General features: G+C 40.9%; 1 protein-coding gene across 4 annotated transcripts; it reads left to right on the forward strand.

Annotated features, from left to right (window-relative positions):
* LOC307102347 (dol-P-Glc:Glc(2)Man(9)GlcNAc(2)-PP-Dol alpha-1,2-glucosyltransferase) lies at nucleotides 1-27438 on the forward strand. 4 transcript variants are annotated; one of them, XR_013813729.1, is made up of 4 exons: nucleotides 1-335; nucleotides 1822-2019; nucleotides 24723-24872; nucleotides 25239-27438. XR_013813729.1 is itself a non-coding variant. In XM_079775884.1 (3 exons), the coding sequence occupies exons 1-3, from the start codon at nucleotides 153-155 to the stop codon at nucleotides 24741-24743; spliced, it is 402 nt and encodes a 133-aa protein (XP_079632010.1). In that variant the 5' UTR covers nucleotides 1-152; the 3' UTR covers nucleotides 24744-24947. The 4 variants fall into 4 exon arrangements, 2 of the variants coding, with proteins under 2 accessions (XP_079632010.1, XP_079632009.1); XR_013813730.1 differs by having other exon boundaries at nucleotides 25489-27438; XM_079775884.1 differs by lacking the exon at nucleotides 25239-27438 and having other exon boundaries at nucleotides 24723-24947.
* Nucleotides 27439-27665: the final 227 nt, after the last annotated feature.

Genomic DNA, 27665 nt, shown 5'->3' on the forward strand with positions numbered 1-27665 from the left:
TCTCCCAGCATCCTCTGCCTTCCGGCTAAGTTCAGTCCCCCTCCGGCCAGTCCCGCCTTGCGCGCCCATTTCGATCACGAGTTTCAAGCCCGACTCTCCGGGCTCGGGAAGCCGGCCCAGCTTTTGCAGGACTGCGTCCCCGGGCGGCGGCCATGGGGGCGGGGGCGGCGCCGCTGGAGGGTTACTACTTCTCGGCGGCCCTGAGCTGTACCTTCTTGGTGTCCTGCCTCCTCTTCTCCGCCTTCAGCCGGGCGCTGCGGGAGCCCTACATGGACGAGATCTTCCACCTGCCGCAGGCGCAGCGCTACTGCGAGGGCCACTTCTCCCTCTCGCAGGTGGGGTCCCCGCCCCGTCCCCACCCCGAGCGGCCCGGGGGGCAGCCCCGCGCCGGCCTCGCCCACCCTGATCCGTAGCGCCCCACCCTCCCAGCCTCAAAACAGGAAAGGAACTGGGTGATCTTCGTTCCCGTTTCTGAAACCTGTGAAATGTTTGTTAAGTGATGCATAAACCGCAGATCTGTCTCCTGGGAAGCCCTGTGATGACATTAGCGGATGCGGAGCCCAGTCATCTCCGCTCTCCCCCCGGATCCCAGGATGAGGCCGAGGGCGGCTCCCGGGAAATGGCAGGAAACTCCACTTTCCCGCGCGTCCGTCCAGCACCTCGGCCTCATTGTGGTTCGGGGATGGGACGGGGTGGACCTCGCTGCGGTTCGGGGATGGGACGGGGTGGACCTCGCTGCGGTTCGGGGATGGGACGGGGTGGACCTCGCTGTGGTTCGGGGATGGGACGGGGTGGACCTCGCTGCGGTTCGGGGATGGGACGGGGTGGACCTCGCTGCGGTTCGGGGATGGGACGGGGGCGGGAAGCGGGTGTGTCCAGCCGCCGAGAAGTTGCAGGTGACCTTAATCCCATCCTTGGTGTTTTGGACGGAGACTCTTTTGTGAACTGGATCGAGTGGCAACTAGTGAAGTGGCACCCTGTTTGAATGTCTAATTGACTTGGTGAATATATAGATAGAGATACAAGAATGAAGTACCGCAGGCCCCGGAATAACTTCTTTGCCCAAGCCCTTTTCCTTACAACCTTGATGAGATGCGGCGGGACCTGGACTCTGGTTTATGGCAGTGGCCCGGGCTGCAGTGGGTTTACCTTCCATGTTCCGCTTAAAGTCGCAGAACCTATCACAGCTGTTCAGGGAGGACTCACTGTGGGCCTATCCTTCACCCGCCTCTGCTCAGACAGTGTGGGGTCATGGTTAGACATACAACGTCTAGTGAGAGAAAGGCCTGATGTTGAATCTTGGAGTTTATTTACTAGTTACGTGACCATGTACATTTCCGAGTTTTAGGATGCTTATCTGAAAACGACAAGCCTGTGGCGCGTTGCACGATTCAATAGGGAGGGTTTAGCACATTACACGTTAGCTTTCATTATGGAGCCCGTGGTTTAATCTCTTTAAACATTTCTTTCCCTCCAAACTCATCAGCGTTCCAGCTGATGTTTCCACACTTTTAAAAACTGGAGCATTTGCGATTTAGTCACCACGATACAGGCTTTCGGAAGAGTAAGTACTAGGAGGTCTTTCTGAGGAGCAGACACTGATTTTTAAGTTGTTGTCTACTGGTTGGAGGCAGCTTAACAGTCACAAAGCAGGGGCAGGGGCGGGATGTAAGCAGCACATCTGATCTGCTGAGGGCTTATTTAATTGTGTCACGGAATAACTTCTAAAAATGCCTGCTGGTTGGTAAAGATGCTTTCGAGCCTGACACCTTTGTGGTAGTCCTCTTGCTTTTGCTTCATTGGCGGCCTTTCATTTTGCAGTGGGACCCCATGATTACTACGTTGCCTGGCCTCTACCTGCTGTCAGTTGGGGTGGTCAAACCTGCCCGTTGGATCTTCGGATGGTCTGAACATGTTGTCTGCTCCATTGGAATGCTCAGATTTGTGAATCTTCTCTTCAGTGTGGGCAACTTCTATTTACTGTATTTGCTTTTTCGCAAGGTACAACCCAGACACAAGGTATGTTTTCAAAATATTTTACTATAAGTTTATATGCACTCAGCTCCACAGTTATGATGAATTGGTTTTATGAGATTTGGTGGAAAATGTCTTTAACACTTAGTATTTTTGTATATTTTGTAAAGATAAAGTAAGACACCCCCATCTCCATTTTAGAATAAATTTATATTTAAATATTTTAATAACTTGTCCTGTATAATAAAAGGGTAATATACAAATTGACCCTAACGGTGAATGACCCGTCACTATGACACGCACTGACCACCAGGGGGCAGACACTCAATGCAGGAGCTGCCCCCTGGTGGTCACTGCGCTCCCACAGGGGGAGCACCGCTCAGCCACAAGCTGGGCTGAGGGCTGCGAGCATAGCGGTGGTGGCAGGAGCCTCTCCTGCTGCCTCTGCGGCAGTGCTAAGGATGTCCGGCTGTGGCTTAGGCCTAAGCTGGCAGACAGACATCCCCCGAGGGTTCCTGGGCTGCCAAAGGGATGTCTGACTGCCAGCTTAGGCCTGACCCCCCCAGGGAACAGGCCTGAGCTGGCAGGTGGACATCCCTGAGGGGTTCCAGACTGTGAGAGGACACAGGCCGGGCTGAGGGGACTCTCCCCCCCCTCCAGTGCATGAATTTTTATGCACTGGGCCTCTAGTTTATTTATAAAATCTAAATGTTTTTTTCCACCAATCAAACCATTTCAGTTAATATTTACTGAACTTACTCCATGTGCTTGTCATTGAGACTGCAGAGGTAAATGAGGTGATCATTTTCTTAAGGAAGCTGTATTTTCATTAGCAGAAACAGACTTACCTGAGGAATTTTTATGTGATTTAATGCAGGCCCTGGAGGTGAAATGCCTGGGTTTGAATTCTGTCCACGTACTAATTATGTTAATTGAGGCAGGTTACCCCTCAGTGGCTCCAACTCTTCATCTGTTAAATGGGAATAATATACAATCTACCTTATAGGACTGTTTTGAAGAATAAAGGAAATTAATAGTGGAAGATGCTTAGAATAGTGCCTGATGTAATGTTAAGGACTCAATAAATATTGATTACAACAGTTAATCTTAACTTAAAGAGATTATTTCAATTGTGTAAGTTATTAGCGGGGCATAGGTGTAAGACACTCTTCAGATACAGAGAAGGAGCAGAGACCTACGGCAGCCCTGGGAGGGAGGGCGTGGTGGCACTGGGTAAGGCTTCAGAGAGAAGACGGTACCTAAGCTGAATCTTGATGCACAGATAGGGCTTTAGGGTGGGGAATGAATCCTGGCAGGAGGAGCATAAGCACAGTAGAAAGCATGAGCAACAGATGCAGGGAGATGGTGTTTGGAATTAGAGAATTATGATAGCATGGACCTCTGAGGCTGGAGAAGTAGGTAGGGTGAAGTCATGAATGTCCTTAAAAGGCATGGAAAGGATTTTGAACTTGAATAGATGATGGAGAGCCCTTAGTTTTAATCAAGGCACTGGCATGGTTTGGCTTTGTGATTTAGAGTAGATGAAGGCTACCGCCCTGACCAGGTGGCCTAGTTGTTCAGTTGGTTGGAGCATTGTCCCCTGCACTGCAAGACTGCAGGTTCGATTCCCAGTCAGTGCACATATGAGAGGAACCTATTGAGGTTTCTCTCTCATCAGTGTTTCTATCTCTCTCTCTCTCTCCCTTCTTCTCTCTCTAAAAATCAATAAAAACATATTTAAATGTTTATTGTGTCTCTGCCTACCCAGAAATAATATTGAATGATTTTATTTAAATATGACTCATATAGTTTTGTATTTTTTAAGAAGTCTCTTCATTATCTCCACAGAAAAGGCGTATTTGTTTTATTATGAAAATAAGTTTAACTGTGATTTCTCTTCCTCCTAGGCTGGCTCAAGTGCCCAGAGAATCTTGTCAACATTAACCCTAGCAGTATTTCCTACGCTCTACTTCTTTAACTTCCTTTACTATACAGAAGCAGGATCCATGTTTTTCACTCTTTTTGCCTATTTGATGTGTCTTTATGGGAATCATAAAACGTCAGCCTTGCTTGGATTTTGTGGCTTCATGTTTCGTCAGACAAATATTGTCTGGGCTGTCTTCTGCGCAGGAAACGTCATCGCACAAAAGTTAACGGAAGCTTGGAAAACTGAGCTGCAAAAGAAGAAGGAAGAGAGGCTTCCCCCAATCAAAGGACCGTTTTCAGAATTCAGGAAAATTCTTCAGTTTCTTTTGGTTTATTCCATGTCCTTTAAGAACTTGAGTATGCTTCTCATCTTGACTTGGCCGTACATCCTCCTACTGTTTCTGTTTTGTGCTTTCGTGGTAGTTAACGGTGGGATTGTTGTTGGCGATCGGAGCAGTCATGAAGTCTGTCTGCATTTCCCCCAGCTCTTCTATTTTTTCTCTTTCACTCTCTTTTTTTCCTTTCCTCACCTACTGTCTCCTAGCAAAGTGAAAGCTTTTCTTTGCTTAGTTTGGAAACGTAGAATTCAGTTTTTTGTGCTCACTTTAGTCTCTGTATTTTTAGTTTGGAAATTCACTTACGTTCACAAATACTTATTAGCAGATAACAGGCATTACACTTTCTATGTGTGGAGAAGAGTTATTCAAAGATATGAAATTGTGAAATATTTGCTAGTTCCCGTCTATATATTTGCTGGTTGGAGTATAACTGACTCATTGAAGTCAAAGTCCGTTTTCTGGAACTTAATGTTTTTCATATGCTTAGTTGCTGTTATAGTACCTCAGAAACTGCTAGAATTTCGTTACTTTATTTTACCTTATGTTATTTATAGGCTTAACATACCGCTGCCCCCAATATCTAGACTTGTTTGTGAACTAGGTTGCTATGCAGTTGTTAATTTCATAACTTTTTATATCTTTCTGAACAAGACTTTTCAGTGGCCAAATAGTCAGGATACTCAGAGGTTTATGTGGTAATATCACAGATATCTTGAACTCTCAAATAGATTTCCACATTTCCACATGAGCAACTGAACAGGTGAAAATTATGAACTTTCTTTTAGGCACAGTGGTGATCCTCCGATCACTTCAGATGTTTTATTTTGAAACATCGGCTGTATGTGTTTTAAACATATATAACAAATCCAAGGGAATTAAGTGGTAAAAAACTTAGAAACATTTAAGACTTGCTCCATAAGCCTGAGCAATACTGGGAAAATAAAATTGTTTACAATTATCTCATGATAACACTTTTGTACTGCTGGCCACTCAAAAAGCTTGGGAACTTTTTATAGATACAAGTTTAAGAAAATTGGGCATGCATTGTAATACTGGAACTTATGTATTAGTTCTCAAAAAGCAATAGTAGACAGAATATTTGAAAACTGTTTGCAAATGATCAGGCAATATTCTTGATTGAAAAGTTGCTTAACATTTCAGTAAATATAATTTTAATCATAAGGCAGAATAGACTCACATCGATAGTAAGTGTTAGACATTCCAGGCTCATCTTTGTCTACCCATGATTTAAGTTACTGGTTTTGGTTAAACATCTAGGAATGATGAAGCTCTTTCCCTAATTTCTAATGTGCACTATGTGATGGCCACAGATAAATTGTGTTGATGATAATACCTTTAAAAAGGGGTTTTCTTTTTGGAATATGTTACTGTACTAGTTTTCTGTGGTTGCCGTAACAAATTACCACAAACTCGGTGGCTTAAAAATATTTCTCACAGTTCTGGGGGCCATAAATCTCAATTATGGTGTCGGCAGTCTTGGTTCCGTCTGGAGGCTCCGGGAGAACCACTCCGGTGCCTCTCTCCTGGCTTACGGTGGCTCTCTGCAGTCCTTGCTGTCCTCGGACATAGATGCATCACTGCAGTCTCTCTGCCCTTGTCTTGACACGGCTTTCCCAACTGTCTTCTCTTCTTTATCTTACAGGGACAATGCCGATGGCCTCATGATGACAGTATTAATTCAGTTATACCATTGGCGACCCTTTTTCCAAATAAGATCATGTTTACAGGTTCCAAGCAGGCATGTCTTTTTGTGGGGCACTTCAACCCACTAAAGTTACCAAAGGAGATTTTAGGATAAATTTCATAAAAGTGTAGGATATAATTTCTTTGCTGAGATAGTTGAAATAAAATTTTAATCTTTACTGAGAGGTTAAAAACACTAACTTTCAAGGCCAAATATAAAACTAAAGGTAAATGGTATTTGATTCCATTATACAAGAAAAGTTAGCATTGAAAGGAAGTTTAGAAATTATTTGATCTAATCTTATGTCATAGATTGGGGAACAACTGATCTAATCTTGTGTGTTGGTTTTTGGATTCTGTGTCTGCTATTTTGAGAACATTCATTTCATTATCATTCCATTACAGAAAAGTATTTGGACATGTTAACTCACATGTATACTTAGAACTGTGAATAGAATTCATCTTTTAACTCATTTTATGTTTTGTAAACATTTTTAAATAGCTGTGTGAACCTATTTGTCTTAAATGTTGACTAATGCTTTCTCTGGGTTTTAAATAATGAGTGGAATTGGAAAGTATTCTGTGTTTGCAAATATAAAATTGTATACAGGTGAAAATGACAAGTGTGGAGCAATAAATAAAGAGCAATCTTGTAATCTGCTCAGTATTTAGAAAGTAGATCTACTTTTTAGTTATAACAGTGATTGTAGGACAGATGTTCTTACCCAAACTTTTTTTTTTTTAACTAGATGAGAAAGCACACTCAAATAAATTATTATTTCTAATGACAATCTGAATTCCAGGAAGTCAAAATTAAAAAAGAAATGTGTAATTTAGGAAAAACAGCTTTCTTGTCTGATACTGTATATGAATGTGTTAAGGAATATTTCTGAGACTGAAAAACTTTCTCTCTCTAATCTAGTCTGGCAAAAATGCGGAATCCATTCCACCCCATAAATTGGGGGAAATCACAGTTAATTTTAAGTTCCTATTCTGTTAAAAGATGTTTTGGATAAAATCTACATTCAGAGAAAACAGGTTAATCTTAGTTGTTTTTTTTTTCTATAAAGTATAGAAAGTATAGTGCTTAACATTTTAGAAAAGAATGCTGTGAATTAGAAGGTGTTATAGAGCATTGCTTTTAGGAATATCCTGAGTGATCTTTGTGTTTTGAACATTTTTCAGGAGATATCAAATAGATGTTTTTGACATGAAGTTTTAAAAAATTGGACTTAATTTAATTTCTTGATTAGAAGGTGATTTTAAAAAAAAAGAGCCGGTGGAGACTTGCAATTATTGGTATTAAAGTATATAAGTCGGATTATGTTAAAGAATGTCAAACGGATTTAGTACATAATATGTTTAGCCCCAGTAATTAATGTTTGAACTTTTTTTCCTTCTGTGAAATTTCATAGCTGAGTATTATCTTTATATAGCATATAGCATTCGTAAGGTTCCAGTATGCTGTTTCCTCACATATTGTGTGTTTTCTCTTAGCGGATACCCAGAAATCTTTTCTATTGCATCTGACTGTGTATTTAAATTCTTTGGAACTGTGGTTCCTGAGGTTAAACATAGCATGTCATTTGGCAAGAGAAATTTTGTTAGCTCTCTGGCCTCTTCCTCCTCTTCTTAAAGATATTTCTGAAATGTGCTTAGTCTATTATTATAAGGTACCTTAATACAAAGAGTTTAATGCAATCTATTTTTATAAACAAGTAGCTTACTATAGTACATTTCTAGTTTGAGTTTAACTGCCACGAGAAGAGAAGAGATCCTCAGTTTTTATTTATACCCCCAAATAGATGATTATATTAGGTACTTTTATTTATTTTTTTTAATTTTTAAATTACAGTTGACATAGAATATTATATTAGTTTCAGATGTACAACCCCCTAATTAGACATTCATGTAACTTACGAAGTAATCACTATAATAAATCTAGTACCCAACTGAACACATACATGCTTGTTACAATGTTATTGACTATATTCCCTATGCTGTAATTTACATCCTTGTGACCGTTCTGTAACTAACAGTTTGTACATTTTAAATCCCTTCACCTATTTCACCCAGCTTCCAACCCCCCTTCCCATCTGGCAACCATCAAAATGTTCTCTGTATCTGTGTAGACTCAATTTCTAAAATAAAATGTTCATATAAAGAAATAAATTCGTGTTCATTAAATTAGCATTTGTTATCTTTAAAGCAATTAGTATTTCATTAAAAAGTGAAACAAAAAGTATGAAAATAATACAAAACATTTTTTGTAATGGAAAATTAAACATGATTTAGGAACCATGGGCTTGTAGAAAGAGCATTTAGCATGGCAGTTAAGATTTTTATATTCAACTGTGGTTTTGGAATCAATAAGGCAAGTGGTTTAACCTTTGGTCCTCATTTCAAGTGAGTAGAGTATTTGTCCTCACTGGTCAGTGCCTGGCCCATGTCTAGCCTTATTTCAAAAAGAATTCAGCCCCTGCCATATATCCAAAAAGTTCATAAGGAAGTTATATAATAAATATTGAGTAAATGAATACTGAATGAATTTTTTAGTATAGAAAGAAGTGAATATCCTAGAAAAAAATTACTATGCAACATTAGTTTTAGGAAGTAAATCACATATTTCACGAGAGTCAACCTAAACTTTTCTGCCTAAATTTTCTGACTTAGTTTGAAATTTTTTCATTACCATGGAGCCTAATACTTATATTTACTTATAAATATAATAGAAGCCCACCGTGCGAAATAGCACAGCCCCGCAAGCCCTGCCCGCCCGCCCACTGGCTGCCAGTCTAGCTGTGATCAGAGCCTGTAGGCCAGGCTGCATGAGCCACAAGCCCCGCCCTGCCGCTGCGAGCTGGGGGGAGGGACCAAGAGGTGCTCCATGCACCTCCTGGTGACCGGTCTTTGGTCACTACGGCATTACGGCCACAGGCCTTTTATAATAGGGATAAATATTTCAAAATTATTGCTATTTAAAGAAAAATAACTTTCAACCATTAAATTATAATAGAACAGATGTTTATTAAACTTTTAAGGAAAAAGGATTTTCAATCAATTAGGACTATTTTGTGTTTTAGTTAGGCTTAATTTTACTACTTTAGGGATAGTTTTATTTAGGGTACGTTTTCTGTATTGACATTTTTAATATGCTAAAACTTGTATAGCTTAGAAAATTCTAATAAAAAGGGATATATTAAAGTTACATTTTTTAAAACTTATCCATGAATCCAACACTAAATTCTTTAACGTTTGGAAATCATTTCTAGGATAAGAAATTTTGCCACAATTAAGTCATTCAATAATACATTTATGTTGGGCTTTATAAAAAATGAGCATTGATAAGTTTAGTATTCATTTGAAGTCATTGTTGCACCATTAGACCAAAAGAGACATGGTATTTTCCTGACAAGAGAAAATATTAAATCCAGTATTGATTTTTCACACTGTTTAGGAACCTTAACATCAGTTCAATTAACCATATATATATATGTGTGTATGGCAATCCAAAATAATTGCTATTGTTTACTAAGCGTCTACAATGTTCTGGGTGTAATACTGCTAGCTGATTTACAATTACTATCACGTTTGGTCCTACTCATATTCCTGTGAGGCAGATGTTGATTTCTGTTTGATGGTTGGAGAAACTGAAGGTCAAGCAGAAAGGTGGCTCTCTAGAAGTCCACGCTGTCCCTGACGAACATAGATTGGTCTGATTCCCAAGGCTGTTTTTGACTGCTACTGTGAAAGTTTTTTATAAGAGAAGTAGAACATGGGGAGAGAGGTGATACCCTCTCTTTGCATTAGCCAAGCCATTCATGGCATACCTGGTATTATCTTTGTACTGGTTATAGTCATTTTTAGAAATGCTAGAAACTGTTTAAAGAATTATGAACAGATAAGTGTTTATAATTATGTTGCAAGAGAAATGGCCAAAAGAATATATGGGATGTTGAACTCGGAGAAGCAGAGATCCTATAACTTGATATGCTCTCATAAGTGAATAATTGTTTGGAAGAAGGATTGGAATATTCTATATTCCCTGAAGTATAAATCAAGGGTCAGCAGATTCCCACTCATGAAAAACATACATTTTCTAATTGTGTAGTCTCTGCAGGGCAATGAACCCAGAGAAGAGTAAGTTTGCTTGCTTGCTGAAGGCAAGATTTCTGTTTGTCAGGGATGCTTCAGAAGAGATGCAGGCAGCAAGTAGGTAGAGTAAATGGCTTTTTCAGATGCTTCACAATCCTGTGATTTTAAATTTATGTTTGTTATAGCTAATATTTTTTGCTTCAATTGGGAGGTCATGGTGAAACAGCTGGTGACTTGTCTGCGGTTTTCGACATACTTGAAATTTGTGAACCAAAACTGTTACCTTGTTTTATAAACAATTTTGAGATTCACAACTTAGATGGTATTTTTAGCTACAGTGTTTAATAGAACTGCTAATATAGCATTTAATTTTTTCCTATTATTTTAATATCCTTAACATTAGTGAAGAGAAGGTGCTTCTTTTTGAAAAGGTTTTCCCCCCCTAACTATAAAACAGCTTAAGCACAATCCACAAAATTGTTTAAAATGCAATACCCACTAGGTGGCGATATTGTGCTATTTTCCCAAGTGTTCTTGTGCTAAACTTTCTTACTAGTCTGAATTAACTTTCATAGTTTTAAGTTTTGAACTATAAAGTAATTTATAGCTTCCATTTTCTTTATTATAACATCATTCAAAATGTTTTCTGAATTGTATGAAGCTAAGGTAGATGTTAAAAAAATCATGTTTGTGTTTTGCAATCATATATTGGGTAATTTAACATAATATATCTTCCCATAGACATTCTTTACTTCATGTGGCATAGTCAAGATCTTTTGCCACAAACACTGATGATGATGACAAATTTTGAAAAACCATATAGCATTGTGTCAGCCACTGTTTTAAGTGGCTGCTGTACCCATGTTATTTATGCTTCATAACAACCCTATGGGATCAGTACCACTGTTAATATTTCCACTCTGTGTAGTCACAAGGATACTGAGTATAGAGAGATTAAGTATTTTGCCAGAGCTGGTATTTAAACCTAGGCAGACCGACTCAGAATCCATGTTAACCTCTGTCAGTTTGGTGGGGGGAGTGTTAAAGCGGGGGAGATGGGCACAATGTCTACCTTCAAGTTTGCAACATTTAGGAAGAAATCTGATTTGGAAAATGTGGTTACACTGCCTATTTGTACGGGTCAGGAAATGAGGCCCACACTAGTTCTGGCTCTTCCAGAGGCAGATAATTGTCCATTTGCCATTGTGCCTTCCATTCGTGTCTTTGTGATGGCATCTCAAAGTGATGATTACGTACATATGGAAATAAGGGAGAAATATTATAGTGATGATTACGTACATATGGAAATAAGGGAGAAATATTATTGCATTGAAATAAGGACCGTGTTTTAATGGGAATGATTCCAGCTACCAAATGGAGGAGCATGGTTGTTTGAAAATTAACAGCTTCTCCAGAAACTCCTATTGGAGGTGAATTCTTAGTTAAATATGACATACTTTGGAATTGTAAAAAATTTTAACTGGAAAAGTTTAATCTTTGCGTTTTACATTTTGTTAGATACTATTCTGGAAAATAGAGAGGCTTATTTGACTTCTAAAATTATGTTGTGGGTTCATGTAATTTCAATTTGATTTTTAAGTTAATCTATTCTTTATAAGGATAAAAGACTTTCCTTATTGAAAATGTTCAAATAGCATGGTTTCATTTCATTTGTAAATAAATTCATGTTTTGTAATATTTTATAATGTGTCATGTCTAACCTTCTCTTATTCTGAACTGGGTGCTAGTGGCTTTTTTCTTTCCTTCACTCTGGATTAGTAGCCACTGTCCCTGTATCACACCCACAAATCCTATGCTTGATTAGTCTTCTTGAAATAATACGACTGAATCCTATTTTTTAAGCACCCATCACTAGCCTGTATGACTATATTTTATTCTCACAACAGGGGGAGACAGATTACTGGCTGATCACTTGGAACTTGCGAAGGCTTAGGTTTCTTCGTTATAGAAAGACCTATAGAATGTACAGAGAGCTTCCCAAACGCCTTTGGCTAGGCAGGACTCCAAGCCCAGAGGCTGGCCCTGTGGTAAGGAGAGAGATCCCCACTTGGTGTTTTCAGACTTGTAGCTCTTGCTGTCCGCTGGGCTCCAGCCCAGAGATCAGCCGGGGACTGACACGACTGACACACAGATGCAGGGCTTCCTCCGCCGTGACCCTCCCTTCTGGGATTTCCCTTCTTAATTTAGCCACTCTGGCATCCTAAACTCCATCCTCTCACATCTCAAGCCAATAATGTTGCAGCTTTCTGACTAGGCTGTGTCAAGGGGAAAGTCACCCCGGGAGGTCTTTCAGTGATCAAATCCCATCTAGTTCCTGCCTTAGTTTGCTCTTCAATGCCTTCAAATCGATTTTTACCTAGTACTCCTTTTCAGCCAATCTGCTGAAGAGTTAATGTGATTAAAGTTCCTTGCCATGACCTGCCCAGGAGGGAGCCTGGTGTTGATTATAGTTGTCACTTTCTACTCATGTATAAGGAAGTTGGGGTTGTCACTTTTGCTTTAAAGAACTAAGTAGGAGAGTCCTGAAAAAAGTTCAGGCGGGGTCCATAAGTTTTTGGAATATGGACTTCTAATATGGCCCCCTAATATAGTAAATCACTAGAGGCCCAGTGCATGAAATTTGTGTATTAGGGGGGTGTCCCTCAGCCCAGCCTGCACCCTCTCCAATCTGGGACCCCTCGGGGGATGTCCAACTGCTGGTTTAGGCCCCATTCTGCAGGGATCGGGCCTAAACCGTCAGTTAGACATCCCTCTCACAATCCAGGACTGCTGGCTTCTAACTGCTCGCCTGCCTGCCTGCCTGATTGCCCCTAACCACTTTTGCCTGCCAGCCTGATCACCCCCTAACTGCTCCCCTGCTGGCCTGATTGACGCCTAACTGCTCCCCTGGCAGCCAATTGCCCGCAACTGCCCTCCCCTGCTGGCCTAGTTGCCCCCAACTGCCCTCCCCTGCCAGCCTGGTCATGCCGATGGAAGACCAGAGCAGCAGCTGGGACCCGCCCCCCTGGCAGGGCTGAGGGAACTCCAGGGAAGCCACAGGGAGCAGCAGTGGGGACCTGCCCCCCGGTGGGGCTGAGGGAACCACGGTGGCAGGTGCATGGAGTGGCCACCAGACCTCCCGCCCCCCCGGGGGGGCCATGGGAACTGTGGCGGCAGGTGTGTGGAGCAGCCGGCCCCGCCCCCACTGTGCACACCGCCATCTTGTGATGGCATTATGGCATGAGGATTAATTTGCATATTACCTCTTTATTATATAGGATAATATTTGTAATTTAATGATTTTTTGAAGGTCCCTTATGTGAAAATGTTACAAGAAACAAAAGTGACTGTGACCTTCAGGCAGAAGGAGTTCACCTTCTAATTGGGGCCCTCAATATGCAAAGTATAGAATGATGACCAGTAAGGAGGCATAAAGAGCTAAGGAGGTTACACAGAAATAGAAATTATATCTGGCTGAAGGGACAAAGAAGTATTTTGTGGGGAGAATGGTGCCTGAGATTACACTTGATGGAGATCTGTGCAGACACTGTGAAATACGTTCCAGGCAGGACCAAGGGGAATTGCACGAACAGTAAAACTACCACACACTTACCCAGTAGATAGCATTAACAGCAGCCACATCATGGAGCACTTTGCCATAGGCTAGGTGGGCACTTCGTCTCAATATTAAATATGAGTTAATTAAGCTTCAATATCTCTGTAAGGAAAATACTATGATTCCCATTTTATTGATGAGGGAAATAAGGCACGTGAATTTTGAAACCATTTGCAGACTTAGGGAGTGTGGCTCTAGGACCTGCCCTCTAAACCTGTATAATCTCACAGCCTTCGCTTCAAAGGAGCTGAGCTTATTTCCTTGTAGAAAGTAAAAAAAAAAAAAAAACACAAAAAACACAATGTTCTGGTACCAACGGTGAGGAGCAAGAACACACAGCCCACACACAGACCCTGGGGTAAGCGGGGTTGGAGAAAAGTAGCTAATACCAGGGAGAGGAGAGCCAGGTTTCCATTAAAACACAAATATGAACGGAACTGCTCTGTGCCCATCCCCACCTTCAACCCTGTTGGTGGTGCCGGGACCAGGGAGAAGGGCGTTTCTAACAAGAAGCATTAAGGGTTTGGGGCGGAAGGGGGTTGGGGGAGGTTCCCTACAACATTTGGCCTGAAAGGTGTTGAAGCTAGGAGGAGAGATGGCGTCTTCTCAGGAGAAACATTTCTTGAGAGGAAGCAGGTGGCTTATCAGTCTTTCTCAATAGGTGCTGTTCTCTATCGTTTTTATAGTTTCTTCTACAACCTGCCAGTTTCTAAATTTAGAAGAACAAACCTGGCCTGACTTGGAAAGGGTAGCTCAGAGTGATGCTTCTGTGCGCATTTGGTCTTGTGGCCGGATGACCACATATATTGCAAAGTTTCAGAGCTGGAAAAAGGCCCCAGCCGAGGGGGGGCCTTTCTGATCTAAGAGTGTAATTTTAATGAACCCCATCTCAAAATCTATGAATTGGTCATAGGATTTTGTCCCTTTTGAAATGCAGGGGAAAATTAACACATGAAGGCTAATCAGGCATTCGTATTTTAGAAGCAGATGAGAAAACCTGTGTGTCCCCTGCGACCCTCCAACCTCCCCCCCCCCCCCACCCCGCCCCGCCCAACCCAACCGACCCCACCGCTGCCTAGGGCGCAGTGCAAGCACTCCTGGAGCTGAGGAGCTGAGGACTCAGGGACATTGCTCAGAAAAGGAGAAAAGAGCAGCGGGGAGACTGAAGACAGGGTCTGTGAGAAGGGCGGCCTGGAGAGAGACTTTCCTCATGCATTAGTCACTCTCACTCTCTCTTTCTCTTCATTCAGGAGGCTAATTTCCTATGGAATGTGTACAGAATACTGATGTGAAAAGAAAGAGAAATACAATAGGAAGTGGGATGAAAAAGCATGCTGATCTCTCTGCTTGCACAATAAAAATTCAGAATGATGTGAATTTTTTAGTGAGGATAACTGTGCTGGGCAAATTTTAAACCTTTTCTGCTAATCTTGTTTTCAAAATGCATTATCTTAAATTTCACTCAAGGTGGCAATCTTAGACACCTCTCCTGTTGTTACTCTGACAGGAAATTTGTACCATTTTATTTACGTCATAATGTCGCAAATATTAATGATTTTTTCATTGTCTTCTTCTTTTTGAAAGACATTCTTTGAACGTGTTAGCTTTGAGCAAATAGATTTGCTTATTTTTGTCACAGAGCATTTTGAAAACATGGCCAGTGGAAACTTGAGTCAAATAATTACAACTGCCTCTCATTCCCCATTATTAAGAATACTAGAGGCCTGGTGCATGAAATCATGCACAGGTGGTATCCGGCTGGCCCTCCCTGATAAGGGCCCAGCGGGCCAGGCCAGCCAGGGGGCTGTGGGCAAGTTGGCCAGCAGGCCCCACCCCCTGGTCAAACTCCCAGTCAAGGGGACAATTTTCATATTAGCCTTTTATTATATAGGATGTGGAAATATTTATATTCCCCCCCCAGTTGGAATACCAGTCAAACCTGAAATTCATAAATACAACACACACACACACACACACACACACACACACACACACACACTGGTTCTGCAAAGCTTCAGTTAATGGGAAATTCTTGTTTCCCTTCTACCTGGCCATTAGACAAGAAGTCAACCATTCTCCAACAGCTATGCGATAGAGCCGTTTACTTGATAAGGAAAAAAAGCGAAGTCATTTTATTTGTAGTGCTATGTGAGTGATCTAGAAAGTAATTTTTTAAAATAGTCATTCATTTGAGCTAAAATAAATGCAATTTGGAAGTTTCTGCATGTCTCCAACTGGTTTTCAGTTATATACAGAAGTGTGCAAAAGTAGGTAGAATGGAAAAAGACATGCAGGCTATGATCATTACAATAGCTTTATTAACTCTGCTTCATATACTCACAACTGGCAATCTCACAACTGTAAACCTGCTTTTACCATCCACCCCGCCTTCACTATGTGACTTGCCATATAGCTTTTGCTATGTTTGACTTCTGTATAGCTAGGAAATAGAAAGTTGATAGAGTGTTATGGGTCTTTTGTCCTTTATAATGTTTGATATTATAGTGCCTCTTTCCTTGTGTTAGTGTATGTATTACTCAGTTTGGGAAACCATAAATGTATTAGCATGCAATCTATGAATCTCTAGAGTCACTCTGTTATTTTCTTCATAAATTCTCAGTTAAAATTTATCATTAAAATATAAGGGATTAGTACAATTTCACTTTCTTCCTAATACAGTTTTTTTCTATCAGGAGCAAATTTTTATCAAATTGAAATAATGGAAGCAAAGTAGCTGATTATGAGAAATAATTGGCAAGCATATAAGAAGAAAATTCTGATAAAATGTGGCCTTTATATTTCTTAATGGTTTGGCATTTAAAATAGACATTTGTATACTTAATGAAGTTCTTGTGCTCTCTATAAAAGGTGATTTAAGTAGCAGTGATTTAACTCATACATGACGTGATGAAATAGGACATTATAATTCTTATTGAGCAATTCTATGGAATTGTACATTTATAATCAATACCTTTCTGTGATCTTATAGATCACAGCATAAAGTAAATACCAATAAAGTCATAATAGTTAAACAACAATTTACTTAGCTCATTATTCTGGTGGGTCAACAATGTGGGTTGGGCTCAACTGCATGCTTTTCTGCTGGTCTCAACTAGATTGACAAGTTTAGCTAAACCATTTGACCAGGAAGGGGGCTAGCTGTTGACTGGAGTAGTCAGAATGACTGGGCCATATGGCAGCCTATCCTGGGCTCCTTCACATGGCGGCATTGTCAGGGCTCTCAAGAGCAGCAAGAGTGGGCAAGCCACAATGCATAAAGCAATTATCAAGTCTCTGCTTGTTTTATTTTTAAATTTATTATTTTTTTCTTCTTTTTAATAATTTTTTATTTTTCACTTGGAATTGATGTGCAATATTATATTAGTTTTAAGTGTACAACCCAGTGATTAGACATTTATATAACTTATGAAGGGATCATCCTGATAAATCTAGCACCCATCTGACACCATACATAGTTATTGCAATATTATTGGCTATGTTCCCTGTGTTGCACTTTACATCCTCATGAGTATTCTGTACCTACTAATTGTACTTCTTAATCCCTTCACCTTTTTCACCCAGTCCCCTAGTCCCTCTCCCCTCTGGCAACTATCAAAATGTATTCTGCATCTATGAGTCTGTTTCTATTCTTAAAAAAAATATTTTTATTGATTTCAGAGAGGAAGGGAGTGGGAGAGAGAGAATGATGATGAGAGAGAACATTAATGATAAGAGAGAATCATTGATCTGCTGCCTCCTGCATACCCCACACTGGGGATTGAGCCCACAACCCAGGTATGTGCCCTGACCTGGAATTACACTGTGGACCTCCTGGTTCATAGGTCAATGCACAACCACTGAGTCACGCTGCCTGGGCCTGTTTCTATTCTTCTTGTTCATTTACCTTGTTTTTTAGATACCACATTTAAGTGAAATCATTTGGCATTTGTCTTTCTCTATCTGACTTATTTTATTCAGCACAATACGCTCTAGGTTCATCTGTGTTGTTGGAGATGGCAAAATGTCATTCCTTTTATGGCTGAGTCATATTCATTATATCAGGGGTCCTCAAACTTTTTAAACAGGGGGCCAGTTCACTGTCTCTCAGACCGTTGGAGGGCCGGACTATAGTTTAAAAAAAACTATGAACAAATTCCTATGCACACTGCACATATCTTGTTTTGAAGTAAAAACAAAAACAAAATGGCAAAAACACCCGCATGTGGCCCGCAGGCCGTAGTTTGAGGACGCCTGCATTATATATAAGCACCACTTCTTTATCCATTCATCTATTGATGGACACTTAGGTTGCTCCATATGGCTATTGTAAATAAATAATGCTGCAATGAACATACGGATGACAGGTATGTATTTATTGCTATTTTATTATTCATATTTTTTTCTTTATTGATTAAGGTATTACATATGTGTCCTTATCCCCCCATTGCCCTCACTCCACTCTTGCCCTCACCCCCCTGGTGTCTGTGTCCATTGGTTAGGCTTATACGCATGCATACAAGTCCTTTGGTTGATCTCTCCCCCTTACCCCCACCCTCCCCTACCTTCCCTCTGAGATTTGACAGTCTGATCGATCCTTCTCTGCCTCTGGATCTGTTTTTGTTCATCAGTTTATGCTGTTCATTATATTCCTTATCCATATTTTGATATATGTTTTCTTCTTATTATTAAATAAAACCCTTTAACATTTCTTGTAATACTGCTTTGGTGGTGAGGAACTCCTTTAGCTTTTTCTTATCTGGGAAGCTCTTTATATGTCCTTTCATTCTAAATGATAGCTTTGCTAAATTTCCATAAATGAGGGAGTTTTTCTCTCAACTCCTTTTTACCTTTGATTCTTTGTCAACTGATACATATATATATATCCAAAATAGTCTACCTTCATTGAAATTATTACATTTTGTTCCAAATATTTTGGAGTTTCCTTCCTTGGAATTATTTTCTGAATTCTGAAGTCACACATTAAAAACAAACAAAAACACGTTCTTTCTTTATCATGCAGCCATACACTATCTCTTTGTTTTTCTGTTTCCTTCTCTTCCTATTTCACTTTCCTGAGCTCATTCATTACTGCCCTTCTGTCCCTAAAGCCAGGGTCAAAGGGTCCTCAGCAAAAGGCCTATGGAAAGGGACTTTGGAGCTAGACTGACACCTGGGAGCCTGGCAAGTCTTAAATGAGTGTGTGATCTTTCTGACGGCTTCATCTGGTGTCATTCTGTTAGTCTCAGGGGCCAGGGAAAGCCTATTAGTTGTAAAGTGCAGAAAAACAACCCACACTTAAGCAAAAGCAAAATAAAACAAAAATGAATTTATTGGAAGATTAAGGAAAGAGCTGCAAGAATCTGAATCCTTCTGAGAATGTCAGATTTACAGCTGGCCCTCAAAATTCCCAACACCCTTCTCGCTGGTCTCTGTGTCTCTTTGCCGTTGACTTATTTTCTCCTACTGCAGCCAGATTTCTCTACTCAGTCAGGAGGAGTGACCAGCAGAAGCAATCAGCTCAGTAATCATAGCAGAAGGATTTGGGCTGAGATTTCTTTCATCCATTACCTTTGATTACTCTGGCTCCAGTGCTGGGAAAGCTTATTATCATCATTAAATACAAATTATTGAATTTTACTGCTTGCCAGGTACTTTTCTATGAGCTATCCATGATTAACTAATTTTAGTCCTCACAGGAACTATTGGAGACAATCATGTGAAGTAGGTATAATTTCATATTATGTGCATTTTACAGATGATGAAATTGAAGAACAAAAAGAGTAAGTAACTTTCCAAAGTTGCACGTCGAGTTAAGTGGCAGAACCATGATTCAGTACAGGGAAGGCAACTCCAGGGGTGACGTTCTAGTCAATCCGCCATAGTTTGGATGTTTTGAGCAAATAGTAGTTTAATAATTCCCATAGGCCTCTTCCAGAAAATTACAATGTATGTTCAAAAAAACTCTATATAACTAACAATGGCTCATCTTTTTAAAGACTGAATTTGAAATACATTTATAGGTGGGTTTTATTTTTTAATTTTTTGGCAATATGCAATTCATTACTCTTAAGAGTTGAAAAAAAATAACCCCATGTTTATCTGGACAGCTGGGGCATAAAAGGACTAAATATAATTTTGACTGGAGAGTAAATGACCACATAAAGCAAAGACCTGTCACAAAAGCTTTTATTGGATTTATTTTACTTTTATTGTGCTTAACCCTGCTTGAGCTCAGCTCTGTATTATTTCTTGTTCTTTATGTGGACATTAGTTATCAACTTTATAAAGAATATTGATTTAACTGTAATTTTATAAAAAATAGCACAAGTACTTTGTACTATTTGGATATAAATAAAACATCCATAAGCAGTGAAATGACTTACAGTAATTCATAAATCAAAGTTCCATATTGTAGGACAAATTCTTTAAATTACAAAGCAACCGGGATCAATACCTTTTGAAAGGTAGTGTTATGGAGCAAGCTAAATTTCCATAAATGAGGGCATTTTTCTCTCAACTCCATTTTACCTTTCATTCTTTGTTGACTGTTATAAACCTTCTTTATTTTATTTGAACCCCAAGTTCCTCATTCCAAGTTCCTCATTCTGAAAACTCCCGTCATCAGTGAGGAGGCTGGCAAGGGGTGTGCAGGTTAACGACTCTGCCTCGCTCACCTCTTGGGCTGTTTCATCAAATCCAGGAGCAATTCCTTTTCTTTTTTTCACCACTGCCCTCAGCAAAAGGGAAAAGAAAAGCCCTTTAGAAACTAGTCATTGCTCTTAAGACACCATAAACAAAGATAAAGAAGCAAACTCATCATCCTGAGGTGAATTTTCGACTGAAGACCTTACTTGTCTGTAACCGCTAGAGACTTAATTATCCAACTTTACTAGTATATAGAGTGGGTATTGGGGTTGCCAGATGGGTTCACATTCAGAAGAAAATGTGTTTTTCTGTGTGTGTGTATGTGCTTTCAATGTGTGTGTGAGCACATACACACATGTGGGTTTGTGCAAATCAAAGTTAATGCCAGATACCAAAGGACATGTTTCTAGGAGTGTGTCTAGAGGTTCTGACAGCACAGAAAAATTTCCTGTATTTTTTCAGATTATTTATTGATCACACGCTATGTGCTCTTACCATACTCAATATTGGCCCTGCCCCCAGGAAGAGGGAGAAAATTAAGATTCCATGAACTACATGGACTATTAATTGTCATGAATTCATTCAATGCATTTACTAGTACCTTTCAGGGCAGAGGACAGACCACTGAACTAGTTAGTTAAGATCTCTGGCTTCAAAAAGGTTACATTCTAATAGAAGAGGCAGATCATAACCAAGGAAATAAGATAATTTCAGGTAATAGTAAGTGCCATGAAGAAAAATTTTAAAGTGTGATGTGGTAGAGAAATTTAAGGAAGGGGACACCTGAAATAGATAAGGGCATTTCTGAGAAGGGAATACTTGTATTGAATACTGAATATTAAGAAGGAAACAGCTAATGGAAGTGTAAGGAAAAGAATATTCTAATAAGAGAACAGTAAATTCAAAAGCCCTGAGTTCTATACACATACTATAGTCTTTAATCCTCTCTAAGTTTCTGTTAGGCAAGTAGTATTAGTCTAATTTTATTGATGGGAAAGAAGCACCAAAACTATGTGAGTTCATTCAGCTGCTAGGCAAGATGTCATGCCATGAGCTCAGAATTATCTTGCTCTTTCTACTTCCCATGCTACTTCATTGGCTCTGAAACACAAACTCATGTAACAGTAAGAAATTTCAAAGAAAGAAGGGTTCCTCTTCTAAACACAGGAAAATATCCTAGATAGTCCCAACTCTTCATTTTCTTTCTACTAAGAAACACACAACAGAGGCGTATATTTGTGCATTTTATTACTTCATTCACTTATTAGTGTCTACAGTGCAACACAGCAATTGCGTTAAGAGTTTGGAATGCAGTTTGATGGATGAACTACTTTCCTTCAGAGGAGTATAGCATTTGGAAATTCTAGCAGTATGATCTGTTCCACCAAAAGTTACATGCAAAAATATAAATAATTAGAATCTCAAAATCTTCTTATAAGTTGTATTGACATTTTCTCTAGCATTTAATATTTGACTTGGTGTTTGGAAGCAATTGAAACCAAGCACCTTCTTGACCCCTCTTTGGGTGTGATGAAAAAGGTATAGTTGTGGTTTTTTTCATGGGTATGTAGAAAGTCATTAATACTGAGACTGTCTCTGAACTCTGACAAATTCCAAAGGAAAAACTCAAACATCTTCAAGTCAGCCTTGTCTAGATCAACTATTTTCAGTTATTATTATTTTTTGTCTGTGGTTTCTAGCTTATTCTCTCACTAGAGGCCCGGTGCATGAAATTCATGCACAGGGGTGGGGTGTGTCCCTCAGCCCAGCCTGCACCGTCTCCAATCTGGGACCCCTTGAGGGATGCCCAACTGCCCACCAGGATCGGGCCTAAACGGGCAGTCAGGTATCCCTCTCACAATCCAGGACTGCTGTCTCCCAACCACTTGCTTGCCTGCCTGCCTGATTGCCCCTAACTGCTTCTGCCTGCCAGCCTGATCACCCCCTAACCACTCCCCTGCCAGCCCGATTGCCCCTAACTGCCCTCCTCTGCCAGATTGGTCACCCCTAACTGCCCTCCCCTGCCAGCCTGTCCTCCCCTGCAGGCCTGGTCACCCCCAACTTTCCTCCCCTGCTGGCCCGGTCGCCCCTAACTGCCCTCCCCTGCAGGCCTGGTCCCCCCCAACTGCCTTCCCTTGCAGGCCTGGTTGCTCCCAAATGCTCTCCCCTGCTGCCCTGGTCACCCCTAACTTCTCTCCCCTGCTGGCCTGGTTACCCCAACTGCCCTCCCCTGCAGGCCTGGTCCACACCCCCCAAATGCCCTCCCATGCAGGCCTGGTCACCCCCAACTGCCCTCCCTGCAAGCCTGGTCCTCCCCCAACTGCCCTCCCCTGCAGGCCTGGTCCTCCCCTGCAGGCCTGGTCACCCCCAACTGCCCTCCCTTGAAGGCCTGGTCCCTCCCAACTGCCCTCCCCTGCTGGCCATCTTGTGGTGGCCATCTTGTGTCCACATGGGGGCTGCCATCTTGTATGTTGGAGTGATGGTCAATTTGCATATTACCTTTTTATTAGATAGGATTAGCGAATGGGTAGATAGGAAAACAGTATAGCAAAGATAATGAAAGTACGTACTTTTACTCATTTCTCTTAAATATTTGAGTGCCCTTGTGAAAAAACAACAACACACAACTATGGTTATTTAAGACAGTGCCTGTATTTAGTGTTTAATCATGATTGTTCTCATTCCTAGAGTCTAAAGAAATAGCAACAGTCATCTGTCTGTACGTACTAAGTACTTTCTGTACATACTAAATACTTAATATTTCTCAGGGGAAGATAAATGCTGCCATCTATTACTCTAATTTTTATAGTGTTTGATATCTAACATTATATTTTAGTTTATTACTATGTGGTTTCACTAAGAAGGAAGGGAACTAGATCATGTAGGCCTTGTGGTATTGCCATAGGACTTTCGCTCTTACTCAAAGGGGATGAGAAACTGTTAGAGGGTGTTGAGCATGAGTGCCTTGATCTGACCTATGTTTTTAACAGAACCAGTCTGGCTGCTTTTTTTCAGCACAGGCCAGAGGGCGGGTGAGTGGAAGCAAGGAGATGAGATAGCAGGCATAGCAATAATCTGGATGAGCGAAATTGTGCCTGTGCTTGGGGGTGATAGAATGTGACAAGAAACTAGGCATCAATCTGGCGGGAACTTGGTTTTTCATATCCCCAGGGCCTGGAATCATTTTTTTGAGTGTAGAAGGAACTCAGTAATTCTTGTTGAATGAATGGATGGATGGATACATGGAAAAATGGACATTCACGTTTATGGCTTCCATCTTCTCCCCAACTGTTTATCACTTAGCTTTAAGATCTAAGCTACTTGTCTTATCCTCTCATTTAAAACATGAAAGTAAAAGAGAAGCAAAAGCAAAGTAGCTAAGTTCCTTCTTAAATTTAATTGAATTCAACAAGTTACTTTTTTTTCCCCCCAAGTGCTTTTATGTAACGACTTCTTTGGGATATTAAGGACATCAAATGCCAACAGAATGTTCCAAGACATGAGATGAGATTATTGCTTAGGGTCAGGGCTATGCTGCAGCACCAGAATTACTTTAAAATTAAAATTGCGACATAGGATTTAATTTCCTCCTCAGCAGGGCAATAACCTTTCAGTGAATCAGACTTGGCCATTCTGCTTACTATAAATGGGACCATGTGGCCATAACCTTACAAAGTGCCTAAACGGCAGACTATATTAGAAAAGTTTGGGGACAAGGGGCACAAGAGTGCACTTAGCATGCAACTTTTTGTGTAAGGAAGCAGAGAAATAAAAAGAAGACCCGTGCTCCCACAGATAACTGTTTGGATGTACACAAAGAGACACCGAATAGATACAGAAGCAACCAATGCCCGGCTGCCTATAGAGGGCCGAGGCTAAACTGGAGAAATGGAAGCAAACTTTTTAATATATGACTTTTATATCATTTTGATATCTGATCATGTGGATTATTACCTAATCAATTAATAAATAAGTAAAAAGCATCATTTAAAAAAGTGTCAGGGAGAAAAGAAGAGAATAGGGAAACATTAAGTGCAATAGGAAATTGCCTCAAAAGTGTTCATTTGGGCCCAGCCAGGATGGCTCAGTGGTTGAACATCAACCTGTGAGACAGGAGGACATGGTTCGATTCCCAGTCAGGGCACATGCATGGCTTGCTGGCTCTATCCCCAGTAGGGGGTGTGCAGGAGGCAGCCAACCAATGATTCTCTCTCATCATTGATGTTTCTATCTCTCTCTCCCTCTTCCTCCCTCTCTGAAATAAATAAAAAATATATATATATATTTTAAAAGTGTTCATTTTGTCAGTTTTCCAGACTGTAGAAACTGCATTTGAGCTCCAACTTCTCAAATGATAAAGTGTATGTGTGAAAATATTGGTAAATAATAACTGATCATGTCGTGTTCTTCTGTTTTCCTTAAAGAATGAAGAAGTTCTTGTCTAAGAGGCTGCTGATGCTTAAAGGACTAGAAAGGCCAGATGAAGAAAGTCAATCTGTGAGGATGCCTGGGAGTTCTTTGGTCCCTTCAGAGGATAAAAGAAGCAAAATGCGCCCTGGCTGTTATGCTAAGTGGTTAGCATGCCCTTCCCCTCACCCCCCCCCCCCACCACCACCACACACACATACCTAGGGGTCATGGGTTCAATTCTGGTCAAGGGCACATACCTGAGTTGTAGGTTCAATCCTCAGCCCAGTCAGGATGTTTGTGAGAGACAACTGATTGATGTCTCTCTCTCTCTCTCTCTCTCTCTCTCTCTCTCTCTCTCCTCCCCACTCCCTTCCACTTTCTCTAAAAATCAATGGGAAAAATATCCTGGGGTAAGGATGAACAACAACAATAAACCAAAAAAGAAGTAAAATGCTATTATGGAAATTGTATGCTTTCAAAAAGGGGTTATAAGAATCTGAGGTTTGGCCAATCCCGTCCTCACCCTATAGGTGCTGCTGAAAAAGCTCGCGGGCGTCCCGCACATTATACCTGGTGCCATCCCTTCTAACAGAAGAGTGTGGAGCCCCTCACACCTGCAAGGCTCAGCCCCAGGCGGCATGTACACACGTCACAGACTCTCCGCACCTGTCCCTAACAGCTGTGAAATCTGCCCCTGCCCTCCTCCTGGGTAAGGCATTTCAGCAATCAGAATAACACCTGTCCTGTTTTTCAAAAACACTTTCACCTGTTTTATTTCAGCGTATGGATTCATTGAAGCTGAAAACTGGAAGAGATCTCAGATGCTATGACCCCTGCATAACAGAGGGAGGAGTGGAATCCAAGAGAAGTGACTGCTTTGTCTAAAAGCAAACAGCTGTTTAGCAGCAGAGCTGACACCAAAACTCAGTGACTTCACTCAGTGACTTCTCTCTTCCAGGGCAACCTCAGGTGCGTCCCTCCAACGCCTCCATCTTTTTATCCTTATTTTATTCTTCTTCTTGACCCATCTATCGTAACATTTTTATGCATTGAAGGTGGCCTACTTATATAAAACTTCCAATAATTTCTCATTTTCTTTAAAATAGCTTCATTTTTCTTTTAAAAATATGTTTTATTGATTTTTTACAGAGAGGAAGGGGGAGGGATAGAGAGCTAGAAGCATTGATGAGAGAGAAACATCGATCAGCTGCCTCCTGCACCCCCCCCCCCCCACTGGGGATGTGCCCACAATCAAGGTACATGCCCTTGACCAGAATCGAACCTGGGACCCTGCAGTCCCCAGGCCGACGCTCTATCCACTGAGCCAAACCGGCTAGGGCTAATTTCTCATTTTTGTTGATGCTTTCAAAAAACTGCCTTAAAATGATTTCTTTGGCAAGCACTTGCATTCTCATCTTTAGGTTCCCTGTCTCCCATAGTAAAAAGTTAAGCATAAAGAGAAATAGAGTTGTTTATCTCATCAGTGCTATCGTTTTTGCTTGACTTGTGTTTTATCAGGTTAACCACAACTAGAATATTTTAAGCCAGTACTCCCTTTCTAATTTATTGTCTATCAGTGGGAAGACACCAATGAAGTCTGAAAAAAATCTGGCAGAAAAGTGTTTCTTAACGTCATAGCCAATGCCATTACACTACTTATAACAGATTTTTATATTCCCTGGTGGAGAAAAAAAAAGCATTTATGTCTAAATTCAATTTTAGTAAAAGGAAAATAATTATATCCAGGTCAAGTTCCATTTCGGTGAGATTTGAATCAATGAGATATTATATCTTCAAAATTCATGCTTGGCGTGCTGAGCACTCAGAGACGTGCTCAGGAGTTAAAACAGCATCGCACAGAGTTGGGATGCTAGCACTTTGCAAAGGTGCGCATTCTCCTAGGGACAACGATTCTGTTCCGAGTGCTCTCCTCACTCAACATGCGTAGGCTCCACGGTTACCCAAGGCTGCTTTGGTACCACAGCACCGGAGACACAAGCTCTGGCTATTAGGAGAAGATTGCTGAAAAGTGTTATTTTGGAACCTTCAGAGACATCCTCTTGGTTGATCAAAGATCTACAATTTTCTTCCTTTGTCCATAATCCTACTCCATGTTTCCAAAATGATAGCAATTTTCTGCACGATTTCTTATTTGAAAAATGCTATGGTAGAGTTAGAAATCTGATTTTTTTTGTCTCCTGGCTCACCCACAAATTGACCCTCAATACTTCTGTTGTTGTTTCCTAAATGGGGGGAAAAATGATTGTTGCAATCACCAACTATTTTATGTGCATTCAGTGAAACATTTGTTTCTAATTAATTTTTTTGTAACTTACCTGACATCAGAAATGATGGTCAGAATGAGAAGAAAAATAGTAATGTGAGAGAAGCTAAAAGTAAATACAAGTGCGCAATAGATAATACTTGACAATTAGATGTCATGAACAACTTGAGACGAATGAGCAAAAACCTGAGATATGTGAAAGCTGTAAGAGGAACAGATCTTGGAGGCAAAAATGAGGACAGGCTTGTTGTTAGACCAAGTGCATCTCTGTGGTGGCATCTTAGAGCGCTGGAAAGAAAGACCAGCTAGGGACATTTGGAATCCACTCTCCAGGAATGACAGCAGGAAGAGACTAGAGAAATAAAAAAGAAGATGAATGAGTTATGATACACAATTTCCTATAGATTTTTTTTTGAATCCTATCTAATAATAGAGTAACATGTAAATTACCATCACTCCGCTACGCCCACGATTGGGCGGCGGGAGGCTGGGGGGCGGGACTCGGGGTGGCCTATCCGGCCATTGAGAGGCATGGATCCACTGCCACTGAGGGGGGCTACGCTGCTGTTGAGAGGCGCAGGGGGCGGGAGTCCCGCCCCCTGAGCCTCTCAACGGCCAGATCGAGGCCAGATCCGTGGCTGCTGAGGGGGCCTGCGTGGACACCCAGCTGCGC

This window comes from Cnephaeus nilssonii (genome assembly GCF_951640355.1).
Source record: "Cnephaeus nilssonii genome assembly, chromosome: 6".
In the NCBI taxonomy this organism is placed as follows: Eukaryota; Metazoa; Chordata; class Mammalia; order Chiroptera; family Vespertilionidae; genus Cnephaeus; species Cnephaeus nilssonii.